The sequence below is a fragment of the Lutra lutra genome, chromosome 7 (assembly GCF_902655055.1).
Source record: "Lutra lutra chromosome 7, mLutLut1.2, whole genome shotgun sequence".
NCBI lineage: Eukaryota > Metazoa > Chordata > Mammalia > Carnivora > Mustelidae > Lutra > Lutra lutra.
The window spans coordinates 35,430,923-35,458,748 of NC_062284.1; the positions used below are offsets into that span (position 1 = coordinate 35,430,923).

Here is a 27,826-nt window from a genome sequence, read left to right on the forward strand (position 1 = left end):
AGCAGTCTTCCTCTGGGAACCGAGTGCTCTGTAATCACAGAAAATAAAATTTTAGGAACAGGAAGTACAGATACTCCAAGTGGAAAATTGAGAGTGATAATAAGTAGGGCAACTACATGGTTCCCAGACACATGTATTCTGTCTACTGGGGACAAAATACCATGGGATGATCATGGATCTAGAATGTATACTACATTCTGAGGTATGGTGTCCCATTATACTTTCTAAGATATTATTTCTAAGATGGCACTTCAAATATTTCTTCAAAGGCCATTTTAAAATTGTATCAGCCTAGAAGTTTCTGGACTTTGATGTCATCATAGGACCAGTGAGATGCAGAGTCATGAGCCCACTGCTGCATATCCTCTTGGTCCATGATGAAATTGTGTGGATGGGAAGGGCAAATTAGTATCTGGGATTGTGTTGATTTCAGTTAAAATGAAACATTGCCCTTTAGAGAATAGACATTCAATGTAATCAATTATTACCAAGTTGCTTGTTGATCTTGAAAGATGTATCAGGTGCTCAGCATTGTTCTCTGTTGTTGGCACATTGAACATTCAGCAGCAGCAGTACCCAGATCAGCCTTGGTTAATAAATGAATAACAGCCCATACTGTTGAGTCTGTGCATTATCTCCATCTCAGCCACATTTGGCCAAATCATTCTGTTTACTTGGTTATTTATTGCTTCTTTTATGGCAGAGGCTCTCTGGAGGGCATCAATGTACAAAACAAAAGTTTTCACATTTTGTGTCTTTTCTTTAAATCTATCTGCATGTTTCTTTCCTGGCTCTTTTTTACTTTGATATTCCAATTTTTCTTTTTACAGGCTCCTGAGAAATTATCCAAGTGAAATTCACCGTTGCTCATGTGTCTGCTTATATTCTTACCCTGGGCCACTTCTCTTTCCACACAAAGTGGATGATCAGGTAACCTACCACAAATTCTGCCCATTGGGAGGATTTCCCTTCACTGCTATCACTCAGTGCCATGTTAAGCGGGCTGTGTAGCAGTAGTCCATTTTCATGGACTTCCCAGATATTGAGACCCCCCCCACCACATGCAGAGACAACACATCCCCACACTAAGCTCAGATTGTTTTCTTCTCCCCTAGTTGCCCTTATGTGATGTCTTCCTTTTTTTTTTTTTTAAGATTTTATTTATTTATTTGACAGAGATCACAAGTAGGCAGAGAGGTAGGCAGAGAGAGAGGTGGAAACAGGCCCCTTCCTGAGCAGAGAGCCCGACATGGGGCTTGATCCCAGCACCCTGGGATCATGACCTGAGTTGAAGGCAGAGGCTTTAACGCACTGAGCCACCCAGGCGCCCCATGGGATATCTTCCAATAAGGATATGTGTGTATGTGTTCATGTGCTTGTACACATGTGCACATACATACATACATACACATACACATACTCTGAGGAAGAGGCATTGGTACAATAATAGTGGATGACAACCATCTATACCACATATTTGTTCAGGTTACTTGTGTCCTGTGGCACTGTTAATGCCTGAGAATGCCAGGTATACCATTTCCATTTTATAGTGAATAGCTATTGGTGAGTCAAAGAGAACCAAGCTCACAATGAGTAGTTCTGGTAACATGGTCAGTTAATGCCACATATTCAAGGGCTCTGCATGTATTTGAGCCCAATTGCAGATTGGGAAATATCTTTCTGAATAGTGCATAGGTCTCCACTGCAGATGTCATGAACTTTCTCCAGAATCAAGGAGTCAATATTGTGATTCTCCTATTGAGTCTGACCATAATTCCACAAAGTAAATTTAAAAAAGAATTTATTTTATTTTATTTTACTTTACTTATTTTATCTTATTTATTTTTACCACAGATGTCTCTGTCCATAATGTATGAAACATGACAGCCCCTTATATTACCAGTATATGGACTATAGGGATATTCCCAAGTATGGTTTATGTTATCTCCAGAACCCACAGAGGCTACTACATTTTTGAGGCAATGATTTATTTTTTTTTATTTTGGAGAGGATAACCTGGCATGCTCTAGACCACTTTCTCTGAAAAGCTACACTGTTGTGGAATTCTGCATCATCATAAGATTAATTTTCCTCTGGAGCTCATATGTCTTATTAACACCTTCTTATTCACCTTCTTGCCAGTTTTCACTCACTGATACAATTAGCAGGATATCAATGTAGTGGTCAAATGTTCTTCTGAATACTCAGATGGTCTAGGTCCCAGGGGGAGAATTAACATAGTTCCAGGACAAGGCTGTATATTCTTGTCTGCCCCACTTGAATGTGACTTGTTTCTAAGCTAGTTTCCTGATAAGTATAGAAAAGTGTAAATTTTCCATTTTGATGACCATATACCATGTATCTAAGGTTACATTAATCTGCTCTAGCAAAGATATCACATCTGTGAACCAACTTCAATTGGGGTGACTACCTCATTGAATTTGTGGTAGTCCACTTTCATCTTCTAGGATCTATTTGGCTTTTATAGGGGCACATCTGGTAAACTAAATGAGATGAATTAAATATGAATATGATGGAGACCACGATGCCTCACTTAAATCTTTATGTGTAGTACTGATCTCTACATTCCCCAGAGTGTGATAATGCTTTTTATTTACTTTCTTGGCCTTCTCCACTATGATATCTCCTATCCCACAGGCCAAGGAATCAATGTGGAGGTTCTGCCAACTACCACATATATTCATTCCAATTATACATTTAAAGACTGAAGAAATTATTGGTGGGTGAGTCCACAGACTCACTGGATCACTGAGAGTTGTATCTGAGCTAGGACTACATTTGGTATCTGTTCTCATATGCCCCTACCCTAAAAGAATGTTATAATGGTGTTCAAGTCACGAAGTAGTGTCAACTCAGACTTATGTCTCACAAGCCTCAGAATGTTTGGATAGTCTCTTCCCTAGAATATGGTTATATAAGTAGGTCCCTTGGTGAAGGTCTATAGGAATCATTACCATAGTCATTTGTTATGATGTACTGAGATCCAAACCTTGTTGGGACCTGGCCTCTCCTTTAGTCAATAGGTTCTGGATTTGAATATTGACTCAGGTCCAGAAACTGGGTAGGAGATTATCTTTTTATTGTCAAGGCTGCCCTCAATCTCCTGATGATCTAGCCATGGTTTCTTTGGCTTTTCTATATTAAACATTATCTATGGAGGAGTGTGCATCTATTTTTACCTCTAAGAACTGCATTCTAACCATTCCTTTAGCTCTAGGTTGCCTCATGGCTGCCATTCCAACATTGCAGCTTATTATGATAATTGTACCGATTATGTTTCTGATAGTTAAATGCTACTCCCTAATTCATTTGTTCTATGATCTTGTCAATGTTATTGTTATAAGAGCCTAGTTCTGTAACATTACTAGCCTATAGAGGTAGCCACTGCTGAGATGTTCAATGATTCCACTGAGACACTGTTAAATGACGTGTCCTCCCATAGAACATTGGGCTGATGGGTTTTTTGGCTTTATGTAGTATAGCCACTCTAGAACATCCCTTTCTCTGAGACTATGATCCCTCTCTCTACTATTTGCCATATTATTTCTACTTAGTGAAGACTATACTTTTTTTTCCAAGTTTACAAGAACCACTCTAGTTCTGTGTTATACTGTCTTCTATAATCCCTGCCAGGCGAGGAATTCAGTATCATAGGAGGATGCTTCCATAGCAATACATTCTTCCCTATGTAACTTCTTCTACCTCCCCACTAATCCAGTACTGACAGATTCCAGTTAATAAGTGCTGTCTCAATTCCTGTGAGTGCATATGAGTGCATATATATTGGTGAGGTCCTACAGTTTCTTCAATATGTAGTCTCTTTCCTCTCTTGGCAGAGCCCACATTTACTCAGCTGGATTATGTCATGACTTTACCCTAGTTATTGATCTGGGAGCTCATGGAAGTGTTTGTGGTAGGTCTTTGGGAAGAATGCACAGATTTCCTGCAAGTTAGAGTCCTCTGCATTGTGTTCAAACAAGGATGGAATACTAGCTGCTCATGGGCCACTTTTGCAGTCTCAGAATATTCAGGGGAATATGAAGATTCAGAAGTTTCTAGTGAATTAACCCAGATGTCCCCACCTCATGACTCATAGTCCCATTTTTTTTTTTTTCCCAATTAAGGCGCTGACCTTGAAATAGCCAACCTGCCTAGGTTGAGAAGTAAACCTCTGGAGCTCTGCCACTTTTATGATTTATTCCTGAGTCCGGTGCTCAGCTTTTTCTGCATCTGCTGCAAGAGGTAAGAATTTATTTATCTGGTGACATGAACATCCGTTGCATTTATACTTAGCCTTAAATTGGTGATTAATCACGTTTAGTCTTTGATTATCTTTCTTCACTGCATCCGGAGGCCCCAACATCTGCTATTCTATTCCATAGTGATAACTGTCTCCTCTTCTCAGCCTCTCAAATACCCTGAGATATTGCACACATGAGTTCATTTCCTTCTACTGGTATCACACCTCAGTCCACCAATGGTAAATATTTTAACAATTGCATTGCTTCAGTATACCACAGACGATCAGTTTTGCATACAGCATTAGTAATTAGGTTCTCATTGCCAGTCCCAACAGAGAAAAATCCAAATAAAATATGTCAGTTTAGAATCACTTCCTCAGTGCTTCCTTGGTACCAAGTTTCATTCATCAGCTTCCCTGGGAAATAAACTATGAAAGACTAGGTTAGTCCTTTTGAATTTGGTAGAGGGAAAAGCTGAACTGTAACAGATTTGTGATGGAGGCTTTAGCTAATCCTGCAGGAAGCTCTGATGCTGGGCTGGCCCCTGCAATACAGCATAGGGGGTAGGTATCTGAACCCTCATATTGATTAGTCATTGGCTATGGATTACCCTAGAGGAGAGGCAATAAACCCTTGGCCATGGGCCATTTTCAAAGAGTGACTTAATCACATGCCTTTGGCAATGAACATAATACTCTTGGCAATTGAAAGAATGAGTGATTTAGTCCTGAAGGGGTATCTCTGTGGTGCACCCGCAATTCTGCTGTGCTTATCTTTTCATTAGTTCTGAAAGTAGATTCAGATGGGAGGCTGGAGTGCAAATATTATGACTGAGATTACATTGATTTTAATTTCAAAGGTATACAGAAAGTATATGTTCTCTGGGATACCTTTTTAAATGTCCTTCTTTTGCTGAAGGCATAGAAGTTTACTCAGAAGGTTTTTCTCACTGATTATTTTTTCTTGTTTTTCTCATTTATATTTCTAAAATGTTTAAAAAAAAATAGGACATTGTGGTTCCTGAGTACAAAAATAGTCTAATTTCACACAGCATTCTTCTAGGTCATTGCTTTCTAGTTGTCATCAAAACCTAAATGAAGGATATGGACTGAGTCAGGGGGAACAGACAAGCACAGGTACCATCAGAGCCTGAATGTTAAGGTGGTTTTGTGGAAGGGCGGAAGGACTTACCTTCCTTTGTGAGAGGGGGCTTTGGAACACTTGAATTTGGATAGATAGACATTGTATATTTTAACTCCTGTGGTTATTAGAGATGTATTTTTGTATTGTGTTTTTAATTTCTTTAATTTCTTTCTATTTTTATATTTCAATTTACACCAGCATCTAGACTTGCCGTAGATCAAGTTACCAACTGCTTTCATTGTGATTATTTATTCCCAGATGCTGTTTGAGGTAAGACCTGGTTGATGCTAAGTATGTTTTAGTTTTAAACTAAAGAGACTTGACATGCATAATTTAGTAATCCATAATAAAAAGTTTAAGACATTTTTAAAGAACTGCCTTGATATTTTGAGCTCTTTATTGGTGGCATGTATTATCTATTATTATATGGAACATGCTCTCTCTTTGCTGAAAAAGCTAAAACATGTGCTTCTCTTTGAATTTTGAAATAAGTTCTTTACAGCTTTTCTCAAAAGTACTGTGTGATACAGAAAAAAGGAAATGGCAGGTCTGTTTAGCAAGAAACTGATTTTAATTTCAGTTATAAGTGCCACACCCGTTTTGCTTGCGTGCTTTGAAGCATAAGTAATTGACTTTCACCAGAGAGTTAGAATCAAATGACGTTCCTTTGTGTGAAGAGAATTGTGCTGCATCTAATACTCTAAAGTGGAAAGAAGCAAGGATACTAATTATGAAAGCATGTAAGTTTTGGTCTATTGCCATGTTGTATAACATTTATTAAAATTTAAAATTCTCACTTTAGCTACAGAACAAGGATGCATCTAGAGTTATGCACAATTGGGGAGGTGAGAGCAGGTAGGAAGTCCTATCAATAGTCACGTGTAATAGTCTCTGGTGAGGAGTAAGTGAATTTATGTTTTCTAATGACTGGAATATATTAGGGCCTACAAAAATATGCTTATGTTTTTGTGAGTTTTCTAAAAGAAGATACTGACCTAAGGTGAACACGGATGAGGGCCCGCCAAGATGCTGGCTCTGGCATGTAGAAAGGAGGTATGGAGAATGACAGAAATTATAAAGTGAAGTACCATAAGATTTAGAACTGGCTAGAAGTTTGGGACAATAAAAGAGAGGAATTAAAGGTTCTGAAGTTCCAGTCTGTATAAGTAGGGGAATGTTGATTTTGTTAATTAGTACTGTATCAGAAATGTAGATAATATAGGTTAGGGATGAAGAGGAGTTGAAGAATATTCAGTTTGAGATGTTAATGGTCATTCAGATCAAACTGGCCAACACACGACAAGGAATTAATACAAAGAGGAGAAGCTAAATGCAGATGTATTAATTTTGTAGAAGAAAAAGGAATAAAAATCTGAAAAGAGAAAAAGAAGGCAGTGAAGGAGCTCATTAGGGCTTCTTTGTAAATGAGAACACTTACTGAAACTGGTATCTCCTCATACCTTAGACAAAACTCATAATGGCCCCAGACCTAGGCCTAGAAGAGTCAGAAACAAAGGCATTTCCTCCTTCTGTGGCCATATAGTCTCTCATTATTGCATTCTTTTGTTTTCTTGAAAACAAGTCTTCATTGCGCATTTTTTACAAAGTTCAAATGTTGACACCTCAAGTCACAACTCTATGTCACTTCCTTGTTCAAATGACTAAAAAGAGCTGACAAACCCCGTGTTCCAACTCCTGATTCTCAAGAGAGGCCCTGATTGACCTAGTTTTTATCACGTGATGACTCTGGTGCAAGTAGTGTTGTCCAGAGAGAGACTCTGGTAGACCTTGATGTCAGGTAGGTATATAGAATGATTTAAAGAAAGGCCAAGCGGTTAATGGCTTCAGGTGCAAAGATAGTTGTGGAAGATTTGCGTTTTGTACAAACATTATTCATGCCCAATAGAAGAGGAATTTTAGTAGCATTCTGGGGCTGGAACCAGATAGCAAGAAGTTGAAGAAGAATGGACTCATGAGGAAGTAGAGACCACAGGTGTCCTCTGTGCTTTGGAGACTTTGATGGAATTGCAGTAGCTTGAGGCTGTAAAAGCATTTATTCTGGTCTTTTTAAATTTGAGACATTTTTGTCTCTGTAAAATGGCATCTCATTTTGTTTTTTAATTTGCATTTTTCTGATAATTAATGCTGTCGAACAAATTCCATATGCTTATTGGCCAGTTAGAAATCAGTCTGATGTGGTCACTAATTACTAATCCATTGTATTACTTTTAAGGATGTACTCTTGGCATTAGAATGAATTTTTGGATAGGTCAGAAGTAATAAAACTGAGCAAAATGAGCTAGCATCACCTAATCATCTATGAAAAGTACTTTGTGAACAGATTTTTATTGAGACACTCAAGACATAGAGATCTTTAGATTTCATTATTTAGACATGTGGACATCTAATCAATGTACCAGTTAGCATCAGACATGTTTTTGGCTGAAAAACTTAATTGTATAGACAGTTCTTTTAGAAATACAATAATATCTTCCAAATTTGCATCTCATTCTTTCAGAATGTGTGATAATGACTTCATCTAGGAAAGTATTAAATTTATATTAAGAACAGGATAATTCCTTTTCTCTTCCAACCTACTAACATTTAGGGTGGTTTCTGTTTATGGTTGAACAAGTTAATGAAAATAAATTAATTTATTCATTACTTTTATTTCCAATGAAAATTAATTAAACAGCTATTAAATATCAGGCACCTTGATGTATTTCATTAGGGAAAACATGCAAAAATGGGGGATTATATTACCTCCAGAAGCAGGCTTAATACATGTAATGCAGTTTAGTAAGGGTGTGCATATACTTTAGAGAATGTATCCATGTTTTCCAAATGAGTTCATGACACAGATGGAAGAATGCATTAACTCTGTCTGGGCCATCAAGGAGACCTCTACAGGGAGGTATTGCCTGACCTAGACATAGAATTCAACTACCTAAATAAGAAATTCAAGACACTCTAGCTGTGTTCATGAGTTTCAGCTTAAGTAACATTTTGTTGGAGTAAAAGAGGGAGTGATAAGGAATAAAAGGGATATTAATGAAACCAAACAATGTGTCCCACCAAGAAATATGATTGATGTGTTATTATCACTTTATCTTACACATCTTGCAAACATTCCAGTGAAATAAGTCATATCATTTGTGGTCCATAGATGAGAAACACAAAGTTTCTGTGGCCCCAATCTTTGTTTCAGAAATGTTAAAATGTTAAAATGTATGTCTTAGAATCAATAAAATACAATAAAACCATTGTGAGTTTCTTATCTCCTCCTTTAGAGTACATAACATTTTAAAAGAATTACCTTTTAGCTAGATGGAATAGTACAAGTGGAAAAAATGCTCTGATGGCAATCTTATTTTTACTTATTAATAACACTAGCATTTTGAATATCCCTGATATTCCAAGAACTGCTCCAATTTTTCTTTAGTCCTTACAGGAATGTGAGGAAGTGGTACCGTTATCTCATTTGTCAGACACAGGAAGTGAAGAACAGAGGTTAAACTCTGTGCTCATTATGCCCAGCTGGTGTGTGGCAGAGCCATGATTCAAAGCAGGCTCTCTGATTAAGCCTCCACCCTGTGCTCTTTCCCTAAAGTAATGAATGGTGTATATTGGAACTCAGCTACGCACCAAGTAAAATATACCTCTTACTCACTAAGGATGGAGGTACTCTCTGATGGAATTGACGGCATCCTGCTTGAACAATGTGTTGTAGTATGGTTTGGGACCATGCAGAAATTGTTCAGATTCTAGCCCTATTGCTTGAATAAGTGTTGAGTAAATTGCTTAGGATCTCTGGGTCTTGGTTTTCTTGTTTTTAAAATGAGAGTAATATTTTACCTGGAGGTTGTTTTGAGGACAAAGTATTTTAACATACTGAAAACCAAGTAAACCTTGTGCATTAGGACAGAGGTACCGAAAAGTGTTTGGGAAGCACAGGTGTGTGTGTGTGTGTGTGTGAGGTGGTTTGCCTTGCAGGAATCTGGGACCCTACTTAGGCATAGGACACTAGACTGGTAATGTGTCCATCCAACCTGATGAGACAGAGATGTGAAAAACATTAGAAGTAGCAATGGGTTTTTTCCAGAACGGGTGTTCTTACTCAATGGCCTTATTAAAGTACAGCTAAATCTCTAGTAAAAATTCCAACCAGATCAAAATTGCTCACAAGATTTTCTTTTAGAAATCCCTTTTAAGGGACGCCTGGGTGGCTCAGTTGGTTAAGCAGCTGACTTCGGCTCAGGTCATGATCTCGGCGTCCTGGGATCAAGTCCCGCATCAGGCTCCTTGCTCATCAGGGAGCCTGCTTCTCCCTTTGCCTCTGCCTGCTATTCTGTCTGCCTGTGTTTGCTCTCTTTCCCTCTCTCTCTCTGACAAATAAATAAATAAAATCTTAAAAAAAACCCTTTTAACATCAAAGGATTTCCAGTTCCAGAAAATTGTAGACATTGACTGTAGAAATCAAGGTAAATGTCAAATTACTGAGGATAGAGTTAGATTATCATATCGTATCGGAGAACACTGGGCACAGTAGGAAGGTGCCAAACCCTTGGGTTAGATTGCTTTAGAGGAAGGCAGCATAGCAAAGGGAGAAAAACAAACAAACAAAAATCCTCAGTGAAGTCAGGGCAGGCGACCTGCATTTTCTTTCCAGCTCTGCCATGTGAACTCAGACTAGTGTTTTAACCTTTCTGGGTTTTCACTGATGCTGTGTCCAATTTGAGGATTAGTTCTCTCTGGATTTCCCAAACCCTAGGATCCTGTAGAGAGTCTATATGGGCTGTAGCTCACGTGGAAGCAGCAGGTATTGTGGGACTCTGGCTATATTCCCTTAAGTCAGCCCAAGGAGCTCTGGCTTTGTTAATTGTATCATTGAGTTTCCACATCTGACTTTGTTTGGAGAAACAAAAAAAAGGATGGATTTTAAGGATAAAACAAACAAAAACACATAACTCGGCTTTGGGACAATAGTGTTCCAAGTTGCTTATCTGTGCTGTACCCTGTTCTCTCTGCATGTAAGTGGGAAGAACTTGCAAAGTGTGAAATAGACAGTTTTTACCCTCGAGTAGTGTAGCTAAGAATAGGGCAAGGCCATGCTCAAGACAGTGAGTTGGCGAAGCTTATTGTAAGTTTCTCAGTCTCTCCTTTCTGACCTACCCTCCTACTTGTCTCCTTTGGTAGTGAATTCTTCCTATCCTCAAGCTTCTTTGTATTCTCTGTCTTCGTGATCGCCCTCCTATGCTATTGAACATTCTCATAGGCCCTTTATACCAAGATACAGAATGTCTGATAAGCTTTAAAACATAGGGTCCCCTTGGGGCGCTTGGGTGGCTCAGTGGGTTAAGCCTCTGCCTTCAGCTCAGGTCATGATCTCAAGGTCCTGGGATCGAGCCCTGCATCAGGCTCTCTCCTCAGCAGGTAGCCTGCTTCTCCCTCTCTCTCTGCCTGCCTCTCTGCCTACTTGTGATCTCTCTCTCTCCGTGTGTCAAATAAACAAATAAAATCTTCAAAAAAAAAAAAAGCATAGGGTCCTCTTGGTGAGATTTTCATTTCAGCAAGGACCGAAATCTCAAATAAAGGGAGTAAAGCTCTAATAGTAGAAACTGGTATAGATTCTTCTGGAAGAGGCAGTTCTTCTTCAACCATAGTACATAGGAAACCACATTTTTCTCTAGGGTTGGTCCTTATGGGCTTCACAGTAGAGCATGGTATTTAATAAAAAGGATTCTGAAGTCAGTGTGGTTTAAATTCTAGCTACATAACTTCCTAGCTTTGTGGCTTTGGGCTAGCTACCTAGGTTCCCAGTTCCTTGGTTTCTTGATCTGTAAAATGGAGATTAATGACAGTACCTATTTTGCAGAGCTTATAATCAAACTTTAATGTAGTAACCTATACAAATCACTCAAGATAAATTATGACCTAAAATAAGCATTAAAAATGGAAAACATGCCCTGGGTGTTATACGCGAATTGTTGAGCACTAACTACATAAAAAACTAAAGATGTACTGTATGTTGTCTAATTGAACATGATAAAAAACAATGGAAAACATGTAAAAGAGCTATGTGATGAGTAGAAGATAATTAAGGACTAAATACCTTGGTCCAGGTTATAAAAATTATATGAAAAGGAGAAGATAACAGAATAATTAAAGCAACTTTAGTGGAAAAGATTAGTCTTGATCTATCCTTTAAATGATTGAGATCAGTATGGCTGGAGGGTATTCTAGGCAAGGTAAGAGCAATAATAAAAGAAACAATGAATGAATAAGTGCATCCATGGAACCAGAAAGCAGCCCAGTGTAGAAGGTACGCAATAGTATTTAGTAGGAGACTAAAAAGAAAAAAAAAGTATGTAGGGAAATTTAGGTAGAAATCAGTTCTTGGCATGGTTTAGAATGGTGGGGAATATTATTTGAGGTTATTAAGATATTAGAGTATTACTTGTTTAAGGAGAATGTACATTATTACTATAGTGAATGAGTCAAGTTTTGGAGTTAGGATTCTCAGGCAATTACTTTAGCAAGTCAGAGACTTATCATCGTTAACCATGAACTGCAGATAATAACTTCACTAGGTTACCATGCGGAACATATGAGTTGATAAACACAAAAGTACTTTGTAGATTCCAAAGCTCTTATAGCTATATCCGTACTTGATATGATTATTTACTCCTAAAGTAGCAGCAGTGGGAGTGAGTAAAAAATGTAGATGGGCTATAGTTGGATAAAGAAATTCACATAATATCTACTTACCAAGAATAAAAAGACACAGTTCATTTAACCTTCATTCTTGGGGAAATGAGTCTTTCTGTTTATTTTTTTAAGAATAATTTATTAGCTTAGGATAAACCTCTTAATCACTTTCTGGTTTGATCATTTTTGTTAAAAGAATTTTGATACATAAATACCCAATTCACCTACTTTAGTGCATTTGGTAAGAAACATAAAATTATTTATTGATCTGACAGTGCTTTAACTTAATTCTGGTAAGGATTTAGCAATAAGTTACTGTTTAAAGGTTCATTAGCTCTTTTAGCTCAGTAGGGCACCCAGCTTTATAATCATATATAAATAGCTCTCTTACAAAATGAATTGAACATACCTGTGAAATGTATTTTACTCCCCATTCAACCCTAGTATGCTTTTCAGACCTAATAAATTTGCGGTCCGAATCTGGGGTTGGAGTCAGGTTGTGTTTCTTGTTAATTACATGACTTAAGTCAAATTTCCTAAAAAACTTGAAATTGGGGACGCCTGGGTGGCTCAGTTGGTTAAGCGGCTGCCTTCGGCTCAGGTCATGATCCCAGTGTCCTGGGATCGAGTCCCACATCGGGCTCCTTGCTTGGTGGGGAGCCTGCTTCTCCCTCTGCCTCTGCCTGCCATTCTGTCTGCCTGTGCTCACTCGCTTTCCTCTCTCTCTGACAAATAAATAAAATCTTTAAAAAAAAAGTAGTCAAAATCTGTTAGTCCTTCCCTTTAAAAAAAAAACCTTGAAATTGCAGCTACATTATCTGGAAAATAATAATACATAGCTCACACAATTATGGGAATTAAATGAAATGAGGTAAATTTTAGAAAATTAGACACATGTGGTGCTTGGCACATAGTAACAATGAAATACTATTACTAGCCTTTCTGAAAAACGTAGTCTAATATTTTAATCTCCCTCAAAGATCTTCTCAAACTCTTTAATCTTACCCCCAAACTTTATTACCAAAATTAATGTGTGGCTGTGTTAATAAAGGTAACGCAACTAGGGGGGAAGTATAAGATTTTACATACAGGTAGTTGAGAATCATATGATGATATCCTGATTTCTCTCCATCTCCTTAACCCCCTTTCCGCATAAAGGGAACTTCTCAACCTAAGTTTCAAAACTTGTCACATTCTGTTACCATTTTGCCCATCCAGGCTTCTCTCTCTTTGGTCCCCAACTTTCTTCAAGGTGGATACTTCTCCCTCTTTGGACGGGACATGGATGTTTATGATACATGCCTTTTGCTCAGACTGCATCTCTTCCTCTGGATTTTTAAAGTCCAGCACGGCTATCTCAGGCTTCTTGGATCTCCATTGTTTCTCTATTAACTCATGGACTTACTATTTGTCTATTCATTCATTTACATAGTCACTCATTTGTACAACAAACATCATGAGTTAACTATGTGATTTGAGATATGGATATTTAAAGTGGAAAAGAACACGATCTTAGCTTTCCAAGAGTTCACAGTCCTATTTGAGAGTTACCATAAAAAAGGTACACTGAAGGCGTTGTGGGAGCCCACAGTAAGAAGTACTGACTCTGAGGAGGTCAAACAGGTTGATGTTGACCCCTGCTGGGTCTAGGATATATAGATATTCTAGAGATGTTCATGAGAGAGACATGTGGAGGTAAAGGAAAGGATAAGTTATTGGCGGCAGAAGGAACAGCATGGAAAAAGACACATCGGTGAGGCAACAAGATGGTAATCAGGAACTGTTACACCTCAGTGTGGCTGGGACAGATGTGCTCATGGGAGTGACAGAGAATGCATCTGCTAAAACTGGCAGAGTTTTAAGTAGGAGGAATTATATCTTTTATTAAGTTTAGAGAGGAGGATTTGAAAAAAGGGCCATGTTAGAGTTGGGAAGACCACAGAGAGTACAACGATAATAGTTCAGATGAGAAGTTGTGGAGTTCGGAACTAAGGCATTACTAGCAGGATGAGGTGACATATTCATATCAGTTTGGACCCAGGATGGATCATATGGAAGCTGGAATGACTCCTGGGTATATGTCCTGAGGAATTAGACAACTATAATAATAATTATCTATAATCATGAGATTAATAATTCACAAAAATGACTAGGTTGGATGGAGTTTAATTTGGGGCAACCAGATGAAGATATTTAGTAAGTGGCTGAAGTGGAGGTCAATTCTTTTTTCTTTAAAATTAGTTTAAAATAAATATACACCTGTGAAACCATCACCACAGTCCACGCCACAATATATCCATCATCACCAAAAGTTTCCACCCACCCTTTGTTAAATTACTATTTTGTGATATGAACACTTAACATAAGATCGACCCTCTTGGCAAAAATTTTATGTATATAATCAACATTATTAACTCTTAGCACTATGCTATACAGCTGATTTCTAGGCTTTATTCTTCTTATATTACCAGAACTTTGTACCTCGAGGCCAATTATTCAGTAAACATTTATTGAGAGCTTATCATGTATGCTGAGACAAGTTATAGTTTTTATCCTTAAAGAGGACATTATGAGTGGAGAAAGAAAGAAAACTGTAACACAGAAAAGTTCTAATTTCCTATGAACTGGGTTATGGGAGAGTGTGGCAAAGAGAGGACAGCTCGATGTGGGTGGCTGGTGAAGTGTTCACAGGACAAATGATTCTGGCATTTAAATACAATTTTTATAGACAGAATGGGCGAGATACAAATGATATTCTAGGTAGGGAACAGAAAAGTTACTGAGGCGTGAAGGAGCATAGAGCCCTTAGCGAATAACAAGTCACTCTGTGTGGCTGGAATGTAGAACGGGTGAGTTTGTAGGTGGAATGGTGGACATAGGCCCTTTGTTTGTTTGTTTCTTTTGTTTTCTTTCTTTCTTTCTTTTCTTTTTTTTTTTTTTGAGGCAGGACTTCAATTCAGTTTGAACTTTCCTGCTCAAAATTTTGCCAACAATTATTGCTTAGAACGATAGTTCTGAGCAAATAATGCAGGTCAGGAAATACATAACAATTTCATGAAACATCAGAGACATTGACAAAATTGTTGCTCTAATTCAAACAAGAAGTACTTTTTAAAAAAGATTTTATTTATTATTTATTTGACAGACAGGGATCACAAGTAGGCAGAGAGGCAGGCAGAAAGAGAGGAGGGGAAGCATGCTCCCTGCTGAGCAGAGAGCCCGACACGCGGGGCTCGATGTGGGGCTCGATCCCAGGACCCCGGGATCATGACCTGAGCCAAAGGCAGAGGCTTTAGGCTACTGAGCCACCCAGGCACCCCAAACAAGAAGTATTTGTTTTGAGGTTTGATAGACTCAGAATCTTGGGTTGAGTGATTAGTAGAATAGTTTATTGTGTGAAAGTTGGTTTTAAAATAATTTCCTTTCCTTCCTCTCACTTAAATTTCCCAAGTCTTCTCTCCTCAAGGAAAGGTTGTCTAGGGGTACAAGAAGTATTTTTAAAATTTAATTCAAGAGTCAATTTCTCGACATTTATATTAGTAGAAAACAGGTCCTGGCTTGTAATTATGAATGAATATCAAATCATTTTAGACAAGAGGAATTAGACTCTTTAACAGTTTATGAAACCCCAAAGACAAGGACTTCTTTAGAATCTGTCTCTTCCTCTCCTCCGTCTTTATGCTTCCCTTTCTCACTTACATTGCTCTGTTTCTTGTGAAACTTGGCTCCTGGCCAGAGCATGTTTTCCCCTGAGTCCCTGAAGAATGCAAGTGAAGTAAACATGGCAGATTTCCAAGCAGAGGGAGCTTATGAAGAGTCAGCCAGCTCCTAAAACCATATGCAGTTTATGATGTATTCTTTAAAGAATTATGTCAATTATTTATCTACCCAAATATGTAGTTCAACGTTCGCAAAGGCTTTTGGCTGTTACCGTTACTCTATGGTATCTTTCAACTGTAAAATAGTTTAGTTTAGTCCCACCAAATTTTATTTGAATACTACCACATACAAGGCATGGTGCTGGTGAGCCAGGAAATTGAAGGTAACTTTGCTCTCTTCCTTCTCCCTTTGCTTCTTCTTCTACTTCATGTAATTCAAGAAACTAACCATCATAAAGATTAGTTGCTGGTGTGTTCACATGCATTATAAAATACTGAATCATTGGATGAATTATATATGACCAGTTTTTGGTTATCTGTGGGCACATCTAATTTGTGGCACAATTTCCTTTTGTAATTTGGTACTCAATGTCCAGTCATAGTTCTAGCCTAGGGATGGGTTCCCCGGCATCTGCCATAAGGCTGTGCCAGTTGATTGGAATGGCTCAACTCTTCAAAGTCATGTCCTCTCAAAATTTGGATATATTATCTATGTTTTCAAATATATTTCCTCTTGGTATTTATTTCATCCTATGAAATATTTCTCACTTGGGTTACTTTATTATTTAAGAAATTTCTAGTCATTGAATACCTAGAAAAAGAAAATGTTATTTGAATAAGAAAAGGTCTTACATACATAAATAATATTAATTTGATGAATTTTGAATGTCTAGGATAGGGAGAACATTAAATTTTGAATGCTTATGCTTATGTTTGTATAAGTAAATGTACTTTTAAGAAAGGAAATAAGGTGGAAATGATAATGTCATGTAGTCAATATAGCTTTTTAAATTTGCTTATTTTCTTACATAGCCTTTCCTAAATAACCATTGTTACCTTTTATTACTATATCAGCTCATTTATTCAGTTCAGTTGTGTCCACCCATAAGTGATTTAGGAAGAAAAATATGTCCTAAACATAGTTATTGGTAAGGATTTGCTTTACAATTACTTTAAAAATAAATGCGTACTGAAATTCAAATATTCCCCTGCTTCCCCACCCCGGCAATTTTTCACACACTGTGTATCTTGAATACTTCTGAAAAATGTTAGAAATGGGATAAATCTAGAATTGAATTCTGATATTCATATTAACCTTCCTTTCTTTTAGACACTCTATGAAGTTATGTGGAAATGAAAGAGAGTCATGAAACCCTTTCGCCAGGAGAGAATGTCTTTCATAAATGGAGCTTTGCTTCTGGTTTTCATGGGACTGTGACACGGCGGTGGAGCCATGGCTGCCCTGCCTGCTATTTTCAATAATTCACAGAACATCTGAACAGAGATGCTTGCCTTGAATTTACAGATTTTCATCCCGGTACCTTGTTTACTTCTTTGGGGCAGAAAAGCTTGCACTAATTGCTCTCCATGGTGGCTAATCTCTTCAAGAGCCTGATTTTACCTTACATACATAAGCTTTGCAAAGGAATGTTTACAAAGAAATTGGGAAATACAACTAAAAAAAAGAATCATCCACAGAAAAAGGATCAAGACTTTCCCACTGCTGGCCAGACCAAAACCCCCAAATTTTCTAATACCTTAAAAAGCACTGTAAAGAAGATTGCAAAGTGTTCATCTACTCGCAACTTATCCACCGAAGAGGAGGGGGTTAATAAAGAGTTTTCCCTCTCGCCAACATTCAGTTACCGAGTAGCTATTGCCAATGGCCTCAGAAAGAACATTAATGTAACCAACGGTGATAATGAGGATCAGCTTCAAGAGTTATCTTCAATTGAGAGTTCCTATTCGGAATCACTCAATGAACTAAGGAGTAGTACAGAAAACCAGGCGCAATCAACACACACAATGCCAGTTAGACGCAATAGAAAGAGTTCAAGCAGCCTGGCCCCCTCAGAGGGCAGCTCCGATGGAGAACGCACTCTACATAGCTTGAAACTAGGAGCGTTACGCAAACTGAGAAAATGGAAGAAGAGTCAGGAGTGTGTCTCGTCAGATTCAGAGTTGAGCACAATGAAGAAAACCTGGGGAATAAGAAGTAAATCTTTGGACAGAACTGCACGAAACCCAAAGACAAATCCCCTGGAACCAGGTTTCAGTTCCTCTGGGTGCATTAGCCAGACACATGATGTCATGGAAATGATCTTTAAGGAACTTCAGGGTATAAGTCAGATTGAAACAGAACTTTCTGAACTACGAGGGCATGTCAATGCTCTCAAGCATTCCATCGATGAGATCTCCAGCAGTGTGGAGGTTGTACAAAGTGAAATCGAACAGCTACGTACAGGGTTTGTCCAGTCTCGAAGGGAAACCAGAGACATCCATGATTATATTAAACATTTAGGTCATATGGGTAGCAAGGCAAGCCTGAGATTTCTAAATGTGCCTGAAGAAAGATTCGAATACGTTGAAAGTGTGGTATATCAAATTCTAATAGATAAAATGGGTTTCTCAGATGCACCAAATGCTATTAAAATTGAATTTGCTCAAAGGATAGGGCACCAGAGGGACTGCCCAAATGCAAAGCCTCGACCCATACTTGTGTACTTTGAAACCCCTCAGCAAAGGGATTCCGTCTTAAAAAAATCCTACAAACTCAAAGGAACAGGAATTGGAATCTCAACAGATATTCTTACTCATGATATAAGAGAAAGAAAAGAGAGAGGGATACCATCCTCCCAGACATATGAGAGCATGGATATAAAGCTGTCTACTCCAGAGCCCAAAAGCAAGAAGAACAATTGGCAGTCACCTGATGACAGTGATGGAGAGCTGGAACCTGACCTCAATAGAAACAGTTACGCTGTGCTTTCCAAGTCAGAGTTTCCAACAAAAGGAAGTACTTCCAAGTCAAGTTCAAAATCACACAATGCTAGAGCCAAGAATAAAACTGCTAGTAGCAGCAGAATTTCAAATAAATCTGATTATGATAAAATTTCCTCACAATTGCCAGAATCAGATAATTTGGAAAAACAAACTGCAACCCGTTATGCAGATGCTACACCCCTCTGGCATTCACAGAGTGATTTTTTCACTGCTAAACTTAGTCATTCTGAATCAGATTTTTCCAAACTGTGTCAGTCTTACTCAGAGGATTTTTCAGAAAACCAGTTTTTTACTAGAGCTAATGGAAGCTCCCTCCTGTCATCTTCAGACCGGGAACTTTGGCAGAGGAAACAGGAGGGCACACCTACCTTGTATGACAGTCTGCAGGATCAACATTTGAATGGGGCCATGGAAGGTGTCCAAGGACAGAGTGAAATTGGGAACACAGAAACTGTGGATAGTGGAATGAGTAATGGCATGGTGTGTGCATCTGGAGATCAAAGTCATTACAGTGATTCTCAGTTCTCTTTGCAGGAGGATCTTTCTCCTTGGAAGGAATGGAATCAAGCAGAGCAAGGAGCTGACTTAGGTTTGGATTCATCCACCCAGGAAGCTCTTGACTATGACACAAACAGTCTATCTGATCAACAGCTAGACGTTTATAATAAAGACCTAGAAGACTTGGGAAAGTGCCACAGTGATGTTCAGGATGACTCTGAGAGCTATGATTTCACCCAAGATGACAACTCATCTCCATGCCCTGGGATGGATAATGAACCAAGAGGCCAGTGGGTTGGCCAGTATGATTCTTATCAGGAAGCTAATTCTAATGAGCTGTACCAAAATCAAAACCAATTGCCCATGATGTATGGAAGTCAAAGTGAATTGCAAAGTGATGACTCAGAGGATGTCCCACCCAAATCATGGCATAGTCGATTAAGCATTGACCTTTCTGATAAGGCTTTCAGCTTTCCAAAATTTGGATCTACATTACAGAGGGCTAAATCAGCCTTAGAGGTGGTATGGAACAAAAGCACCCAGAGTCTCAGTGGGTATGAAGACAGTGGCTCTTCCTTAATGGGGAGATTTCGGACATTATCCCAATCAACTGCAAATGAATCAAGTACCACCCTTGACTCTGATGTCTACACAGAGCCTTTTTACTACAAAGCAGAGGATGAGGAGGACTATAGTGAACCAGTGGCTGATAACGAGACAGATTATGTTGAAGTGATGGAACAAGTCCTTGCTAAGCTAGAAAATAGGACTAGTATGACTGAAACAGATGAGCAAATGCAGGTATATGATCACCCTTCATATGAAACACCCTATGAAACTCCACAAGATGAGGGTTATGATGGGCAGGGAGATGATGTGGTTAGTGAAGGGGGATTGGAACCCTTAAATGAAACATCAACTGAAATGGAAATAAAAGAAGATGAAAACCAAAACATCCCTGAACAGCCAGCGGAAATCACAAAGCCAAAGAGAATCCGTCCCTCTTTCAAAGAAGCAGCTTTAAAAGCTTATAAGAAGCAAATGGCAGAACTGGAAGAGAAGATCTTGGCTGGAGGTACTCATGTTTATTTGCTACATTTTGAGCTAGTTGTATTTTAACATTGGGTGGTCGGTGCTTCTTTAGAGTATGTTCTGTGTTTACTCTTTGGAAAAGAATGTATTTGCAAGAAATTTGCATGTTTATTTTGAAAAGGGTATTATTTTACTCTGCTCCCCCAATAGGCTGGGCTTGATGATTTAAAATCAAAGTGTTTTCAACTAGTTCATACTGAAATGAGCCCTACTGTCTGTGGATCGAGATTTCTCTATTAGCATTGGTACAAACCCCATTTCATATTAACTAACTTTGTGGCATTAGTCATGAAAAAGAGTGTGAGTAAAATCAAAGAGCAGCCTGGGATTATTCTTCGGTTCTAATAGGTTTATAGGGATGAGGAGAATGATGTAGTTAATCTTAAAGAATTAGGAAAGTTGGACCTCCAGGATAATGACTCCCTTTCCCATCAAATCTATAGTTTGGGGCCTGTCAGTAGGAAGAGGTGGGTTTGCACAGCCAACCCTAACCAGCCCCATGGAGAACCGCTGCCTCCCTCACTGTTTATTGATGGAGTTGAGGGAGTACACTAGAGGCAAAACCCTAGACCATGCCTGAATGGTCATGAGTCACTCTTTGAGTAGAGTCAGTACTGAGTAGAGTCAAGTTCCCCTCTAAGGAGTGGTTTGGAAATCTCTCCACACTTACGGAAATGAAAAGAGTACCTTATTTAACAGTTTTACTTGATTTCTGGGGGAACAATTTTGGATCACACATGTGAAAATTAGCCACTTAGAAATAAGAAAATTTTTTTTTTTACTTTTTATTTCCATTTAAACTTCACCCACACTTACCCAATCCCTCACCATTTATTTTATTTGCATGCTTATCACTTTATATCTCTGGGATAGTTTGATTATCTCAGTTGTAATGAATTATATGTTTTAAAATTTTCATTATTTATGGTATTATAATCTTTGAAGTATTTACATAATATTTCATAAAGCTATATATTTACGTGATTAACTGGTACTTGCCATTATGAGGTAGTTTAACAATTTCTGCTGCTAGTAGCTGATTATAGCATCCTTGTCTTGAACAAAATTGTGATCAGACACTCTTCCAAACTGGTCATTTTCTCATTGATATGGGTGGATTCTTGAATAATCAGAAAATTTTATTGTTAAACTGTTTTAGGCCCTAAGGTAATTGAAATAACAATTAAGATTATCTGCTCTAAACAAATATGTTTATATAAAACAACACACCCTATTAATTTAAGTACAACCTAAGTCAGAGGGATCTTGTGTACATTGGCTGTGACTTTGTTGTTGTTTTCAGGAGGTAATTCTCAACTACATTTAAACAACTGTGAAAGTAGGGAATAGTCAAAATTTTGTGCAAATAACAATTCATATTAGAATAATAACTCTCTTATTTAAGAGTGATATTTAATATCCTTATGATTGAAACTCAGTTAATAGTTTCTTGGGATAAAGGCCAGCAGTTTGCCATTGGATTTTATTTGCTGTGGGTTCAGAGAAGTCTACTCAAGAGCATATTAAGACTAACCAGTGTGTGTGCATGTGTGTCGTGTCGTGATATAATCGATGTTTTAATGTCAAGTGGTTAAAATATTTGAAATATTAGGCAGTATTATAAATATTACAAAACCATATGTTTCAGAAAAAAAAGGATCTTCATTAACTTTGAAAAATTCCAAATTAGCAAGCATCTACAAAATAGATTGCTATGGGGATTGCCCCTTCAAGTAGTTAACAACCTTAATCATCCAGGTGCACTTAATCTTAGAGAACAGAAATTCACTTAGTAGCTATACATTACCAATTTAAGAATCCTCAAATAGGTAAGAAGACGTTGAACCGTAAAGCTGACTCACTAGCCATGGCTACTGAGGACCTAGACCCCCTCCACCATCTTGGAGCTTGGCTTGTTATCTTTGAGCCAGCTTTGAATGGAATCTGTTGGGGATCATCTGTCCTAGAGGAAATCAGACACACATCCTTAAGATGCTCTTTGGTGGCTTGAAAGGCACCAGATTGACTACCCAGGAGGCTGCAGTAGCCTAGATTTTAAAGGCCATCTTTTCTCCCTTTGGCAGGAGTCAGGCAGTTGTCTCCCTCCTGTGCCACCAATATGCCTCAGGAGAAAGGGCAGCCAAAGAAGGGCATTTTTTAGGCCCCTTCACTGCTCCGAGCATCCCAATGAGGTGCCAATCGTCATGATGGATTTTGTGCCCAAGGCCATCTGCTTACTGGACTTTGGGCAGATGCCAACAGATTTTTCGCTCCATGACTACCTAGTCATCATTGGGTAGCAGTGCTGTCTTTTTTCCATTACTAATCTGGCAAGATTAGACTGTAGAGCTCTTGCTGTAAAACTCCATGGGATGCTGTTTCCCTGATAGAGCTTTATGGAATTATAAGCTCATAAATGTGAATTATTTCAACTTTTGTCTATAGGGTCCTTGTAAAGAGGAATTCTAAAGACCCCAGTATTTATACATATGGATATTTGGTCGTATTGTTTTTGAGGGCCTTCACCTTGAATAGCCAGTGGGAAAGAGATTTTGGACTATGTGTAGCCAGAAACTCCATGAGGTCATCTTCTTCCCCTGTTGCTGAACCCTGCTGAGTGGTGCCTTTTGTGTAGCTGGCCTAAACCCTATACCATAATAGTTACTCGGATCTCCCACCTCCAGCCCTGTATCATCCATCAGGTGGAATTAACTATTGTCTCTTCTGAATTCCCAGATACTTGCCTCTTATGGTACTGGCTTCTGTCTTACATAATGACAGTTTGTGCACATTTCTCATTTGCTCTTCTAAAGTAATCTAGAGATGAGAGGTTTGTCCTCTTCTTCTTCTTCTTCTTTTTTTTTTTGCACTGTGCCTAGATCCGTGCTTTATACAGAGTTGGCACTGAGTTAATATGTGTTGGATTAAAGTCTGAATCAATTGGAACAGAATGCTAAATTAAAAAATGCAACAAGCTTCAAAGTCACATCAAAACTAAAGTGTGGCCTTAATTGCTAAGACTATGACTTTATTTTTTGAGAATTCAGAAGTATGATTAGAAATGGAAGATTATCATTATTAAATAGTAAATTTTAAAATTTGAGTGTACTTGACATACAATCTTATATTAGTTTCAGTGTACCACGTAATGATTTGACAACTTCTACATTATGCTATGCTCACCACAAGTGTTGCTACCATCTGTCACCGTGCAGTGCTCTTACGGTACCATTGACTTTGTTCCCTATGCTGTGCCTTTTATTTCCATGAAGTATTCATTCCGTAACTGGAAGCTGATATCTCCCCCACTCCCCTTCACCAATTTTGTCTATTCCTGCGTCCCTCTCCTCTCTGGTGAACATCAGTTTGTTCTCTGTGTTTGTAGGTCTGGTTCTGCTTTTTGTTTGTTCATTTATTTTTTTATTTTTTTGTTAGAGTCTCCTGATGAGTGGAATCCTGTGGTATTTGTCTTTCTCAGTCTGACTTATTTTACTTAGTATAATACTCTCTAGGTGTGTCCTTGTTGTCACAAATGGCGAGATCTCATCCTTTTTTTTAATAGCTGCATGATATTTGCGTGTGCATGCACCAACACACACCCCTCATCTTCCTTGCCCATTAATCAATCGATGGACCCTTAGATTGCTGGCTTTATTGACTATTATAAATAATGCTACAAAAAACAGAAGGGGTGCATTTATCTTTTTGAACTAGTAAGAGCTAGTTCAAACTAGAACTAATAAGAGTATTATTGAATACTACTATGTACCAGATATTTTCCAGGCAGTTTCTCTGTTTTTATTTTTACTTCTTACAATACCACAATGAATTTGATTCCATGGTATTCCATTTTATAAGTGAGGAAACTGAGATGCTGAAAACATGCATGACTTACCCGATGTCTTACAGATAGGAAGGGGTGGATCTAGAGTTAAAGAGATGGTTATTTTAGTTATTTAGAGAGCCATATCCTTACTTCAGAGCTGGTTTATTCACTTTTTAAGGTGGAAAAACATGCTGGGAAAGGGACAGCACTAGCCGCAGGTTTGTTGCAACTAAAGGATTTTCTTTAAAAAAAACAGTAATAATATGAAAGGCACTGGGGTTTTGATATAAAATAGTTCATTCACAGTTTTTCTGTCTCAAGTCCCTGGTACATCTTATAAATCAAGACTTGTAGAGCCCAATAAATACAGTACAATAGCAGCTCAAAGGATGATGTATTTGACGTCCAGGTATACTTGACCTGGAATTAGAGTCTGAAGTAAATTTTCTTTAGCAGAACAAAAATCTTGTTTTGTTTTGAAATGCCATTCCCGGGGCGCCTGGGTGGCTCAGTGGGTTAAGCCGCTGCCTTCCGCTCAGGTCATGATCTCAGGGTCCTGGGATCGAGCCCCGCATCGGGCTCTCTGCTCAGCAGGGAGCCTGCTTCCTCCTCTCTCTCTGCCTGCCTCTCTGCCTGCTTGTGATCTCTCTGTCAAATAAATAAATAAAATCTTAAAAAAAAAAAAAAAAAAGAAATGCCATTCCCAGGCTGTCTGTAGACTCTGAAAGAGACTGTGACACCTGTAATTAACATAATTGATATTTTTACCATGGTGTGCCTTTTGTTTTCTAGTAGTTGTAGAAATATTGTAGAAGTATGTAGAAATAAGTAGTTGTGGAAATATTTTGGCTCCAACAAAGATATGAAATTAGATGTAGAATGTTTCCCTAAAGTTCAGACTTCATTATATTAGACCAGTGGTTCCTAATCTAGCTGATTGTTGGAATCATCTGGAGAGCTTTTGTAGTACTTGTTCCCAAGAGTTGTTGTAAAATTATTAATTATATATATTAGGATTATATATATAATATTAATTATACATATTAGGATTAATTAATATATATGTGTATGTATATGTATACATATTAGGATCCTGTCACTAAATGTTTTGATTCTGTGGTTCTGTATTGGGGCCCATGGATCTTTATCCAAAACTGTATGTGTTATTGATGAATTATATGTGCCCTTGTAAATAACACACACATACACACAAATAAATCCAGAAAATTCCAAAGTAAAAAGTAAAAATAACAACTTCTATTCTTCAGAGAAAGATAATTTATTTCTGGCACTCTATAAGCACACATACACTTCTTTTCTTTTTGTTAACATAAATAGTATTGCATTTCATATATTCATGTCGTTCTGCACCTTGCTTTTTTTCCCATAATATGTATTTGAAAGATCTTATTATGTGATTACCTGCTGTATTATCTTTAGTGACAGAGATTTCCACTATAGTTATTCCATAATTTATTGACTCAGTGCCCTACCATGAACAGTGAGGTTTCTTACAAACTCAAAAACAATGCAGACTTATTAGCTGCCTTTGTGCTAATGAGATAATAGGTATAAATTCCTAGATGTGAAAATTACTCAGTTAATGGATGTCCTCCAGCTTTGGAGAGTTAGGATCTTAGGGAGTCTACATCAATTCATAGCACCTATCATAACTGTAAATTTATATTTATGTATATAATTATTTGGTTATTGTAGATCTCTGCTACTAGACTAGCTGGTAGGGTCAATGAGTGAATTTTTCTTTCTGTTACTATTCTGATGCTAGAGCCTAGGTCAGTGGCATAGAGTAGGTACTCAATAAGTTTTTTGTTTTTTTTTTAAGATTTTATTTATTTATTTGACAGAGATACAAGTAGACAGAGAGGCAGGCAGAGAGAGAGAGAGAGAGAGGAGGAAGCACGCTCCCTGTCCAGCAGAGAGCCCAATGCGGGACTTGATCCCAAGACCCTGAGATCATGACCTGAGCCGAAGGCAGAGGCTTAACCCACTGAGCCACCCAGGCGCCCCTCAATAAGTTTTTGTTGACTAGATTAATACATGCTAGGCTACTTGCTATGTTGCTGGACTACCTTGTTCCACATATGGTGGAGAACTCATAAAATTAAAATACACTTTGGTTGTTTTTCTTTCAACCAAAAGGACATTTCAAAACTATACATATTTCTATGTAATACGATAAGCAAAACATGATTGAGAATGAGAGCATGACTTTTCCTCCTTTGGCTCAATCACATTTGTGAGAAGGCTAGCTATTCTCTCCATGATGGTGTAACCTGTACGTCTACAAAACCTTAGTTGAATTTACTTAAATGCCAGGCTTAATGTTTAAAATGAATAAATGTTTCAACTTAGTTTTGGGGTTTTGCTGGCCCAGTTCTATCAAGAGGTGCCTCTCAAACTTTAGGGTCCAGGTCAGGAGGGACGGGGTCTGCCTTTTTTCATATGCGCCGTGGGTGTTTCTGATGCTGGTGATCATCAGAACACATTTAAAGAGTGCTACTCAATACTTTGTAGCAAATATTTCACCTGCCTACATAGAGTTGTTTCTAGCTTTTCATTTCAAATTAGAAGAGATAGAATCATTGTAAAGAAACACAGGAATAATTTTCACACTTAAAAACAAGTACAGAATGACTTCCTAGTTCTCCAGAATAGAACGTTATTACGTTTATGAAAAGATTTTGGTAATATTTGTACATTAAAGCATAGAAAGTAATAGATGTATTCCTTGAAAGGTGTGTGTAAACTGAAAATTTTAGAAATTATCTATTTCAAAAATTCTAGGAGATTTTGCTGTAGAAACCATTCAATTCATATTTTGTCTACAAATAAATTCCCACCATCCTACATATCCCACATTTTATCTGTTTTTGCAAATTTGAGGTTTGATTCATTATTATTGTTAGCAGTAGTAGTAGTAGTAGTAATAGTAGTAGTACATGTTTACTCAAAGTAAGTGTAATGATACTGGTTATAGTAGAAGACAAGCCATTTGTCAGTGTTCCATTAAAGTGCAATGCATAGCAATAAACTTTTTGTTTTTAATGCTTTAGAATTACCTTATAATATAAAGTGATTGTTTCAGTTTTTGAAATAAACTATGATCTAGAAAGGAGACCTGTGAAGAATGAAGTGGCCGAGGACCCCTACAGGCAGTAGACACAGCTGGCATCTCTACTTCTTGTTCAACATAAAACCCCAATGCACGGGGAATAATTCTTCTCTGTCCTTCTAGGGTACAAGATTGGAACTCAAAGAACATTTGAGAAGAGAGACAGATAATAATGGTGGTGTATATAAGGAGATTAGTTCCAAGTGGAGCCAAAAGTTTTCTTCTGTTTCTTTTCCTGGCTTGCTTGCTTACTCTCTCTCTCTTTCTTTCTTTCTCCCCATTCTCTTCACTTCCATTCTCTTTTCTTTATTCCTTTTTTCTTTCTTTCTTCCTTTTTTCTTTCTTTCTTTCTTTCTTTCTTTCTTTCTTTCTTTCTTTCTTTTCTCTTTGGTTTTACTTTTTTTTAAATTTTTTTTTATTTTTATTTTTAAATTTTATTTTTTATAAACATATATTTTTATCCCCAGGGGTACAGGTCTGTGAATCGCCAGGTTTACACACT

At 37.8% G+C, this 27,826-nt stretch overlaps 1 protein-coding gene across 1 annotated transcript in view; it reads left to right on the forward strand.

Moving 5' to 3' along the window:
* The first annotated feature begins 851 nt into the window (after window positions 1–851).
* Window positions 852–27,826, forward strand: part of UNC13C (unc-13 homolog C) — a 611,946-nt gene continuing 584,971 nt past the window's right edge. The window contains exons 1-4 of the mRNA XM_047738968.1: window positions 852–930; window positions 4,146–4,263; window positions 5,604–5,675; window positions 17,103–20,348. Coding sequence (XP_047594924.1) covers window positions 17,360–20,348 — 2,989 coding nt within the window. The 5' untranslated portion in view covers window positions 852–930; window positions 4,146–4,263; window positions 5,604–5,675; window positions 17,103–17,359. The remainder of the gene's footprint in view (window positions 931–4,145; window positions 4,264–5,603; window positions 5,676–17,102; window positions 20,349–27,826) is intronic.